Consider the following 11918-nt stretch of genomic DNA (forward strand, 5'->3'; position numbering starts at 1 on the left):
GAAAGTAAGAAGGATAATGCCTTCAGTAGCCCAGCAAGATACCTGATGCTCCAGAGTGACAATTCCTGATGCAGGTGACCTTTTCAAGCTCCTGCTGCTGCCTTGCTCAGATGCCCTAACTGAATATCCAGAGCACAACAGCTGTCTCTTTGGGGAGGGAGCTGTCTCAGTTGTCTCTGATAATTCATCCATAAATATTCATTGGGATGGAGAGGGAAGAAAGTGTATGGATGGAAGGATTTTCATCTCCCATCACCTTGGTTGTAAGGAGAAATTAAATCTTGAAAATATTCCAGAAAACTCCTAAGGCTTTTGCCAAAGTTATGTGCCTGCCTGTAAGAGAGCTTTTTTTTTTTTTTTTTTTTTTTTTTTTTTTTTTAATATATTTTAGAATAATGTTTTCTGAGAAAACCATAGGTCTCAGTAAATTTAGTAGATTTTCACCAAGCTTCAGTTTCAAATACAAATACTGACATATGGTTGGAGCAGAACTTCAGACAGGGAGAAAATCAAGGCTGCCAAAATTAGTCAAGAGATATCCTAGAAATTAAAATATTGCCTTCATTTGGTCATATAAATGGTTTTAATATGGTAGTAATTTGGCCAACAGAAATAGGATGAAGCAGTGAAGAGGAAGAAATTGCTTCCAAAGTATTATTATATGTAGAGGTTATTTCTTCGTCCAGTGTTAGGTAATAAGTGATGTGCAGGAAAGTGTTAAAAACAATCAGGGAAGATTTGCAACTTCAATTTCTAGTAAAAGGAGGAGCCCTTCATCCAGGTAACAGAATGGAAAACTGATACAGTTGAATGTTTGGGTATGGTTCCCCCTCTTGTGCTTTGAACTAGAATTGCAGTCCTATGGAACAAAGTTTTGCTGGTCTAAAACGGCAAGGGAAGGTAGTAAGAGGCATCCGTCCTGCACAGGGCTGGCAAATGTGACTCAGAACCTGTAGGAGACCAGCATCACCTTGAGGAGCAGCTGGAGGTGTGATGGGGCACCGCATTGCACCCTGCTTGGCACTGGGGTGTGGTGTTTGCTCTGCAGAGGCTTGGGAGGGCCATCAGGAAGAAGATTAGTGGGAAGGATCTCTTATGTTTATTGAGAATATGCTTTTTAGTTCTTTGCACGTTTTTTGATATCTGTCAAAGTTTATAAACAGGAAGCATAAAGAGCTTCTATTTCCTATATATCTACCTTTTTATTAAAGAAAAAAAAATGTGTGTGTGTTTATATATTGGATATGAAGATAAAATCACAGTCTGTTTCACATTCATGTTGCTGGTGTAATCTGGTCTAAGCATTTTCTGGAAGTTCTGGAGAAAATATCCCCCTATTAATAAGTATTTTAGGATGCATGAACTTTTTTTTTCCCTTTTCTTTTTTTGAGGCTGTATTTATACCAACATAAATTCCAAGCAACATAAATTCCAAGCAAGAGAGGGACTTACTCATAGAGACTATGGAAAGGCCATCTCTTTCTTTGTATAAATGGTTTAAAAAAGATTCTAATTTCTTGACTGTTGGTGCTATATGAGAAAAAATACATATAATTTATCACTTGGATATTAAGATCTATCAGATTTGTGTTAAGGCCACAGGGCAAAAGCTGGCAGATTTGAGGAGTTCCTCTTATTTCAGCTGTGAAAAATAATGCTTTTGTCTCTTCTTTTCTTTTCCTCATATGCATAAAATTGTGCAGATCTTTGAAATACACACAAAGTATTTTCCAAATGGAAAAATTATAAACAACTTCAATGAAAAGCTCTGTTTGTGAACATATTTTTATTTAGCAGGAATGTATTCCATTTATAATTGAAGAAAAGGTAACAGAAGAAAGTTAAGTGGAATTTAACATATTTCTGTGTTTTAAAAGTGTATTTCCCGTTAAAAGGAAATGAATCAGTGGAAGATCCACCAAAAGGAAAACCAAAAAGTAACACATTAGTAGCTTAATCATGATTTCTATAAAGCCTAAAATAACATCAGAGGTTATCTGAGCTTCTAGACTAATTTGGGACTGAAATAATTGTGCGATTTCATAAAAAAAAAAAAAAAAAAGTTTACATACAAGTCAATCTGAGCTGATACACTGAGCATGAATGTGCTTCGTGGTTAGTTCTACTTTTTTTTTTTTTTTCCCAATAAGTAAGTCCCAAAGCAGCTACAATGACATCCACCAGGATATTAGACGATTTGAGTGGTGCATTTACAGGTAGCAGCACACTTCTCTCTCACCACCGGATGGCGGCAGCCAAACAAGGTTCTCATATTTTTGCAGTTTGGAAACGCATCTCGATGCCTGCAAGGATTGGCTAAAATAGAACAGATAGAAAAAAATCATGAAATATTGATTGAAAAAAAAACAGTGCTGGTCTGATACTTCTGCATTTTCCATCATGCATCTTCTCATTAATTTTCTTGCCTACTTAGCCTTTATACGTTTGCTCTGCTGTTCAAATTGCTTGAACATTATGTAAAAGGGAAAACAGACAGAAAGGTGGTATCTTACAGTTCCTGTCCAGTTTTATACTTGGAGTTGCTCCACGTGGAAGTCTACAATATAGGTCATGTGGAGCTCTTCATACATGGACATACACATATGAACTTTCACGATTTGTATGTACATGCACTGAAGATGCACATGCACATGAAGACGTTGTCTTGAGTTTTCCAGAAGAGGGCAGCAGAAGACTGGCGATGTGATCAGTCATAGTCATTGCTTGGCAGCAACACAACGCACCCACTGGCATAGGATGGATGAGGCTGGAAGGGATTTCTGGAGCTCATCTGGTGCCCCCCCCCCCCCCCCCCCCCCGCTCAAAATCGTGCCACTTATGGTGGGCTATTCTATTTAATCAATATCATGTGTAGAAGGAAAACGAAGGAGCAATTCTATGACCTCCTACCTGCAGACTGGCAAAAGGTAAGTACGAAGGAGGAAAAGGGAATGTCATTATTTGAGGTAGTGCAATGTTTGTTGTAAGGAGGCAAATACTTACTGCAAAGCCCATTGTCACAGTGGCCGGGACAATCTGCACATCTTGGTCCACTTTTGTAAGGTGCAGCCACTTGCATTATATTATTTCCTCTGAAATTTGAAAGAAACACAACACAAAATGAGATCAAGATGTAGCTCTGAGCCACTGACAGTTTACTTTCTTTATCCCAATGAAAGACATCCACACATTTTGGATAAAATGACTATTTTCATAGATATTCATGTTTCAGTTTGAGCTATGCATAGAATTTTAAATCAAATAGGTGTTTGGGGAAAGAAAACTAATTGACTATTTGCCTTTGTGTAACATTATCAGTTTAAAATGTCTTATGTGCTTATGTGCTTCCTGGCTGTACTTTTCTAATGGCTTTCAAGTATGTCGTGGCTCATAAGAAAATTACCTCAGCAGCCACCTTCTGACATGAAGGAGTCAGAGGTATGCTTTTTACCTCTGTGAATATTTATTTGCTGTTGGCTTTCACTTTTTGTCTGTCTTCTTTGTGGTCAAAGTTATAGCATGATGCCTGATCCTTACACAGACAGACCTTTCTTTATTCAAATGCTAAAATTTCCCAAATTTCTGTTTCAGCGTGAAATGAAATAAATATTAACATTTAATCTAACGTTAAAAACACAATTCATATGCGTGTTTTCAAAATTACAAATGGCTAAAAGAAACTATAGACATTTGATCTACAAATCACCTATGGACTACTGGAGTTTTTGAAAACATATCCAGAATTATCACATCTTAAGAAAATAAAAAGGCAATACTTACGGAGGACAGTAATGGCAAACATAAAAGTAGTTGTACTGGTTTCTAGGACAGTAGGCAACTGCACATCCAACCTGGTAGCTGTTATACCACACTAGCTGTAGAATCAAAAATAAACATATTTTTTTTCAGAGACATATTTTCTTGAATTCTCATCAATGACATTTTTTTTTCTTCTGATAATAAACGCCTCTCAGCAACCTTGATTGTACACATATAATTCTAGTGTATCATTGCAGTTTGCTTCAATTATCCATACCTGAGCATAGCTCTTGACATTGGCATTCTTTGTAGTTGCTCCAAAACCATACTTGAAATTGGAGCCCTGACTGTTCCAGACTTGGATTGTTTCAGCCCATGTTTTTGGTTGAGATGAGAGCAATATATTCTCACCGCAGGTGATGCCTGAAGTAGTAAAGTAGGTATATTTTATTACATAGCAAGGAAGCAAGTTGTAGGGTGGAAGGTATGATGGGGAGAGTGTAATTACATCCTAAACAAAGGGTCTACAATGTCAACCTATTTCCCCTGTGATTTTAAAGGGGACAGTACACTTGATCTTATGAAAGTGTCAGGGAATGCTACTTTGATTTTGGTGAGCTTTTAACTACAATGTGCTACACAAAAATGTCTGTACTTAGTCATACCCACAGTCTTCTATTATGCCATCTTGTCTCCAGCAGGAGCTAGGAGCTAAAAGAGGGTACTTAAAGAAAGGTACAAGAACAGGGCAAGTACACAGCTTCCCTCTCTCAAGCTCCAACAGTTTGTCTTTCAGGGACTTTCTCTGACAAAGATGATGTTTTTGTGTTTAATAATTCTCCAAAGATATTCTACAACAGCTTAAAATGTATCCATATTTCTACTTCACATGAACAAGGGTCATCTGCAAATCAACATTAACCCATAAGCTTAGGATCGATGTTGTTTATGTACCGTCAATAACTCTCTGATCTGTTGGACTGATTTCCATTTCACACTTCTTTGCCCATTTCTGAGCATTTTTAGCAGCTCTCTCATTCCAAACCTGAAAGACACAAAGTAAGAAACAAGTCACAGGCAAATTTGTGCAGTCCATGAAGGAGAAGAAAAACATGGGGAATTATTTGCACTTGGAGTGCTGAATGCTTTGGGTTCCTTAAAAGAAAGCAAAGGACCTGTGCCAGTTTACACTACTGGGCATGAGACATGGGCACCATGTTTCTTCAGCCCTTAAGGGCTGCAGATCGAGCAATTCTGTAGAATATCACAGTCCAGATCTCCAGAAAATCCTGGTTTATAGAAATGTTAAAACATACTATTACCTTCTTTTACCTTTGTGCCTGAATTAACTTTGTAAGGTACAGTGCAAACGGTACAAAATTGAGCTTCAAGCCTAGGAGAGTTGAGCTTCAGCTCCTAGGTGGAGCTGAGATGTAGTGATAGACACCAGCCAGTCTTTGAAGCAGGGGAATGTTTGCAAGTCTTACCATGCAGACTTAACCATAAAGCACTGAGCAGCTCTGCCCATTGAATAGGTATAACAAAAAATATCAAGAGTGATGTGTATGGTAACAGCAACGAGCAAAACAAGTTCATCTGAGGCCAGACAGCTATGCAGGTCTAGGCCTTTTTTTGCCTTCCCCATTATGTTTAATTCAGAAAAATGTTGCTGGTACCCCAATTCCATCCTTGCTTTGCCCACTTTCCTTCATTCAGGGTGTATGTTTCTTTTCTTCCAAGGTAAAAGCTTTCCCTGAAAAAGATTGCAGTTTATGCCTATTGCAATGAGAAAACATAAGGCAAGAATTTGTGATTCACTTTGCAGGCTATATTAATACAGGTTTAACAACAATAAATGGATATGGTTGCAGCAAGCCTGTATTTATATTTTCTCTAGACAGATGTCCCTAGATAAGGGAGATTTGCCATGTTGCTTAACTGAGTTTTTCTAACTGCAGAAACTAAGACATGTTGGTTATGAGAGAGGTTTTGAGCAGTGCTTGGGGCATGTTCTTTGCAATGATTTTACAAGTGCTTACAGCACTGAAGTGTGCAGACTTAAAGCATGAAGCCTGCAGAAACACAGGGATAAAATTCTGATTTCTTAATCTGAATCCCAGAGAACCTTTCTTGCCCTATCTACTCACTGAGTGTGGGGTTTTTAGAAGGCTACAATCTTCTGCTAATGATCTGGAAAGCAGGGTAGTGGATATGCATAGCTTACCATCTTCAGCATGTTCCTGGCTGTTGGAACTACAGATCTTCTTATTTGATTGTGTTCTTTAAGGATGACTTGCTTATTTTTCAGCTGAATAATATTTTGTTGCTGAAGCATCTGTTGTTTGCTTTGCATCTGAAAACCATTGTATTTCTGTTGTGCTGGTTGCTGAGGTTGCTGAGGTTGCTGAGGTTTCTTTATTGGTGGTAGCCGGGCTGGTTTCTTTACTGGTGGTACGTATACTGGTTTCTTTACTGGTGGTACGTATACTGGTTTCTTTACTGGTGGTACGTATACTGGTTTCTTTATTGCTGGTACCTGTACTGGTTTCTTTATTGGTGGTAGCTGTACTGGTTTCTGTATTGGTATCTGCTTGTGTATCGGTTTTTGTACTGGTTTGTATATCGGTTTCTGTATTGGTTTCTTTACTGGCTTCTGTATTGGGTATTTAACGGGAAAAGGTGGAAAGAGGGGTGTGTCCACTTGTTTACTCTGATACACCTGGAAAACAGTAAATGATTGTTCCAGTTATCCAAGGTTTACTAAGCAAGATAGACCGTGAAATTATTGTCAAAGTAAAGCTGCATGGAAATTCTCAACTTTCCTTTATTGGTTCTCCTATTCTTGTAACTGGTGATTTTTTATTTTATTTTATTTTTCTCCCTCCCTTCATTTGAACCATATAGTTAATAAAGAGATGTGACCCTAAGTGAAATTTGTGATTAGTATTTCTACCTTCAGAAAGAAAGATTTCTAGTCTTCATGGAGAAAGCTTAGCTCTGGAACCAAATGTCATGACTGGTTTTGACCTTCTGTGAGTACTAAAAAATTCCTAGATCTCATCACTTGCAATGAAGCTGGATCAGAATTTAAAGCCCTTTGCAGACCATCTTCTGAAATACATAAGATCAAGAAGGCAATGAACAGTTTAAATTGTCTCTTATCCAGTGATGACAGGTTTTGAATCCTGGCAAAGAACAATGGTAGCAATGCTCACATTAGAGTTTTCAGACTACAATGTTCCTTGGGAAGGAATTCTTCCTGCTTAACATCTGAAAATGAATCCTCTCAGTCTAAGCTAGACACCTTACTCTTAGTCATTACTGGAGAGGGCAGACATAGCTCATCAAACAAAACCCAAACTCCTTTTTAGGACTGGAAAAGCTATTCTCTAGAAGTACCTCTTTCTCCTTCCTTTGTTTATAATGAGAGCCTGGGAGAGATCTAGATGATTAATATTTTGATACTTAGGTTGGTGAGATGAATTTCACCATTAGTGTGATGATTTGCATGCTAGGAACAAATTCATCTTACGTAATTTTAGACATCTATACCATAGATGTAAATTTCTAAAAGTCATCTCAGTTTGCCTTCATGGTCAATGAGAAAACCACAACATGAGAGAGACGAAATTTTAAGATGTCCCAATAATATGAATAAATCTCACTTCCCCCTGCTGTGACTTCAGAGCTCAATTCTAGGTTTTAAAAGCTGTTGTCAGTGACCTAAAATGGCACCTAATGCCATTTTAAATGCCCAGAGAGCCCTAACTGTTGTTCCAGAAGGTTAAAGCTCTTTGTACAGCCTGTAGAACCTCTCATGAATGTCTCAGGTACCTCAGGCAATCTCAAACTGCACTGAGACATTTCTGTTTGGGCAACTAAACCTCCCTCAAGAGGTTTTGTTCATCTTGTTCAATTTATGGCATTTACAGTAGTAGAAACTACATCTTGGCCAGTTATCTTAAGCTCTTGGTATAATCAGTTAAACAAGCAATTTAGGACATAGATCACCTGAGCTTTTTTAAAGAAGGATAGGATATTTCAGATGGAAAGGACCTACAAAGATCATCTAATTCAACTATCTGGGTACTTCATGGCCAACCGAAAGTTAAATTATATTAATGAAGGCATTGTCCAAACTCCTCTTGAGCACTGACAATCATGGGACATTAACTGCCTCTCTAGGAAACCTGTTTCAGTCTTTGACTGTCCTCAGAGTAAAGAATTATTTCCTAAAGAAAGAGAAGATTAGCATTCCTAAAGAACCTATTTCTTTTCATCCCTTATTAAGCATATCTTGATAAATAGCTCACATCCAAATGTGTACATAGTAGATATCTACATCCGACAATATTAAGATCTCCTCTCTGAAGAGAAGTGAAGATAAAATATCTGATACTTAGGTAAATTATTTTAGAGCAGTATCAGTTCATATTCTTTTAGGAAAATGTATTTTAAATATTATTTTTGTAAATAGGAGAACATTTTTTGATAGGCAGAATTTTAATACATAAATCTTAGAAAAACAGGAGTTCATCTTTGTTGTGGAAAGGATGTACAAATAATAATTTCAACCCTGAATTGCAGAGCTCGAGATCACTCAACCCGCTAATGCAGATATCTAGACAATGTCCTCAGCAATATGCAGTATAACTGTTTTGCATACATGAATAGTCCTACCTGTGCTTCAGCTTGGTGTATCAAAGCAACCAGGCAAAGGACTGCAGTTATTGGACCCATTTCTACAAAGGAAAAAACAAGCAAAGAAACAAACAAAAAACCATTAATCTCTGTTACATAAAACTTGTGGTTTTCTGTGATACGTAAGCAAAATGCAAAACAGCCTCAAAATCAAACACACCACAGAGGAGATTTTTTTTTTTTTTGGTGAATGGTCACCGCTATCTCATATGGAGAGAAGGCTCCACCTTGTACTGAGGAAGAGACCACAAGTAGTATAAAGTTGCATGTTTCTTAAAACAGATGGATCAACCTCCTCTTGATTTCTTTATTCAAAATGCCCTGAATTTTTAGTATTTCTTTCATCTTTGCCTCCTTGTATAAAAAAAAAAAAAACAAAAAAACAAAAAAAACACAATAAAAATCCATTAATACATTCACTTGGGGCCACACCAATGTGCTGTTCAAGCAAGCATCATCTGTTTTGGGAACTTTTATTCTGGAGTGGGGTACTGTTTACACACATCAACAATTGTCTCAATTTCTTTCTTTCTCCCTGTTTCCAAATCAAATCAGCATCATAATCTCTCAATTAGATGGTGCTGATCACCCTCAAGCAGCATCTGGCACATAAACAAAACCTTCAGCCAATACTGTTGCTATTGGTCTCTGGCTGATAAGATACTTTTTAGAAGCAAATACCACAGTATGCACACAGTCTAAAACCCACTCATATTCATGAAATATTTTTTTCTACATGTCAGAAGAAGCAAATCAAATATTACATATCTTTTTGCTACTGAAGACATACATGAAATTTCATCTTTTCAGTTGTTAAAGAATGAAGATTTGGCAAAGTCCTTGGTGAGACAGACTTTGAACTCAACAGTTTATCTTAAAACAGAATGAAGGAAGTAGGGAAAACATGTAATAAAATTAGTTGAACATAATAAACCTTAGATCTGGCTTCTGAGGAAAATCCAGTGTGAGCAGTACAGGTCAGTGGTAGAGATCTAGGAAATCCTGCTTGACAGGGAAACTATTGGTATAACAACTGTTAAAACTGTAAATCTACTATGAAAATACAGTAGATTCACCGATTCATCTCTGCTAAGTGATTAAACAAACATATTTATGTTAGGTGAGAAGAATGAGTTAAGAAAGACTGTAAAGAGCTTTTCCTTCTGGCAAGAACCAAAAGATTGTTTAACATCACAAAGAATTAACAGCAAGTTTCCAGTGTCCTGTAAAAACAACTTACATTTAATTCTTTCTTTTAATCAGTGGTGTAAATATTTTTTATTCCTAGAATGATGATTTTGAAGAGATGGCAGTAATACTGTTATTGATATCCTGTTAGCTGTTTATTAATTTTAATATTCTGTTAACTGTTTAATATCTGAAATTGTCTCTAGATTTATGATATGATTTCCCTTTCATTTATGTTGGGTTTATGTTACTGAAGTCAGAGGATTTTCTTGCTCCTCTGTGTGTGAGTCAGCTCTACATGTGTGGTGTGAGAAATTGATGTTTATTATAGTAATAACAATAATAATAAAAATAATAAATAATGATTGGGGTCCAGACATTATTTATTTATTTATTTATTTTTCTTCTTCCATTTCTAAATAGTGCATCAACTCCATTACTTTCACCTTCACTGAGGAGCATTCTGATCTCTGCCAGGGCACATGTAGATCCATTTATAATTCTAGTTTGGAGCTAAATCTCTAAGCAAAATCCAGCACTGGGCAGAGGGCATGGTAATGGCCTACATGAAGTTTTCCTTATGCTTGAGATCCCTTTTATGTTTACATTTTATGAGTATTCCACAGTAGTTTACAGCATAGGAAACACTTTCCCTTATGATTGGAGCTCACTCAACCAGAGAACATAAATGTACCATGTGCTATGCTTAGCCAAAAGATCTTGCTAATACTAAATTATATCTTGTGCTAATAGTCACAAGAGAGCATTCATGAACAAACATAAGGCATGAATCAGTGTATCAGAAGAATTTTTTTTTGATGCTTGGCTATGCAGAACTTCAACATACAGAAACAAGATCTTTCTGTGACTACAAAAAAAAGTGCTGCAACTGGAAACATAAAACATTTCTAGCTTCAGAAGTAAATTTGATTAAAATACGACACATCTTCAATTGTCAGACCACACAATCAAATCCATCTTTTAGAGCAAATTTATTTGGCATTAGTTTCAAAATCAGAAGATGACTGTTCCCAGATACTTCCATGCCAATACTATACTAGTCAATCAGCTAAATCACTTCTACACTTTTGAAGAGACAAATACCAGCAACATAGTTTTATGTAGCTCTGCTTGAAAACTCGTACGTTTCATGCAACTTCATCAGATGTTAAAACAATATTAAAAATCTTCTAGTTAAAAAGCTAGGAACAAATTATATTTGAAAAATACAGAGCAGACTGTGTGTGTGTGTGTGTGTGTGTGTGTGTGTGTTTAATCTTGGTACTTCACTCCTCAGAAGAGACTTTTTCCTGCCAGCAGATAAAACTTTCAGGGTATAGCAGGTCTGAAAATTTACAACAGTAAGGATATTATTCACTTCAGTTACTTTGATATATTTTTTTTAACTGTCTTTGAGTTTGCATCTATAAATTTCATTTTGTAACAAAATTTTCATTCTGCATTAAGAAGACACAATCATCTTATTGTATATGAGAAGATATAATAGATATTTTAAAATAGTATATACCTGAAAGCTTGGACAAGTACTTGACAGCTATAGATAGCAAAATATTGAGTCTATCTGTACTGATATATACCCACATTCCAGATAAATAAATTTCACATAACAATAATTCAAGTTTCATTAAAAAAAGCATTTCTTGTGATTGACTATAATCAAATACAAAGTGGATTAATATATGTTCACATTTGAAGAATGAAGCAAGCAAGACCAAGTGCTACTTTTTGATATAAAGAATCGCAAATTAGACTTCATGTAAAGTGTTTCTCACCCAGATGAGTAGAATGTTTTCTAAGCAGAAAATGTAATTTTTTAAAAAATTCTTAAAATTAATAGAAGCATGCATTTTCTTTTAATTACCGGGTTTGGTAAGACTTAGATATTAACTACGTTAGCATGCACAACACAATGCCCAATTAATGCTGACCAAGTGACTCTATGGATAAAATTTCTAATAAATTAAATTCTCCATACATTACCTTTGTCTAGCTAGACTTCTCTCTTGGGAAGAGTGGTAGAAGTCAGAGGCTTTCCTCACTCTGGGGTTGTATATATATATATACGTTCACTTCTCTTTCTTTGTCAATATTTATTGCAGATAAATGACATCAGCTTTGGGGTTGCACATTTGAAAAGAATGAACTTATCTTAAGAAACAGGTGACTGAAAATGAAACAATCTAACTGCATTGCTCTGGATTTTTTTTTTTTTCTCTCTCTTGTTTACAGGGCAAGGAAAGGGAAGATAA

At 36.2% G+C, this 11918-nt stretch overlaps 1 protein-coding gene across 1 annotated transcript; it reads right to left on the bottom strand.

Annotated features, from left to right (window-relative positions):
- Window positions 1–1844: 1844 nt before the first annotated feature.
- On the bottom strand, window positions 1845–11716 carry LOC110351730 (cysteine-rich venom protein-like). Its single transcript, XM_038176844.2, has 8 exons — window positions 11650–11716; window positions 8440–8501; window positions 5984–6478; window positions 4714–4804; window positions 4037–4182; window positions 3781–3875; window positions 3004–3092; window positions 1845–2316 (listed from the first exon to the last, which is right to left on the bottom strand). The coding sequence occupies exons 2-8, from the start codon at window positions 8497–8499 to the stop codon at window positions 2189–2191; spliced, it is 1104 nt and encodes a 367-aa protein (XP_038032772.1). The 5' UTR covers window positions 8500–8501; window positions 11650–11716; the 3' UTR covers window positions 1845–2188.
- Between the last annotated feature and the right edge of the window lie 202 nt (window positions 11717–11918).

This window comes from Anas platyrhynchos, chromosome 3 (genome assembly GCF_047663525.1).
Source record: "Anas platyrhynchos isolate ZD024472 breed Pekin duck chromosome 3, IASCAAS_PekinDuck_T2T, whole genome shotgun sequence".
NCBI classification, from domain to species: Eukaryota; Metazoa; Chordata; class Aves; order Anseriformes; family Anatidae; genus Anas; species Anas platyrhynchos.

Excerpts from the sequence above, each read along its gene's own strand:
- LOC110351730 (XM_038176844.2), bottom strand. The coding sequence starts at position 8,499 with ATGGGTCCAATAACTGCAGTCCTTTGCCTGGTTGCTTTGATACACCAA. Across the intron at positions 6,479-8,439 it reads TACACCAAGCTGAAGCACAG|GTGTATCAGAGTAAACAAGT; the intron begins GTAGGACTATTC and ends ACTGTTTTCCAG. Across the intron at positions 3,093-3,780 it reads GTTTGCCATTACTGTCCTCC|AGGAAATAATATAATGCAAG; the intron begins GTAAGTATTGCC and ends TTCAAATTTCAG.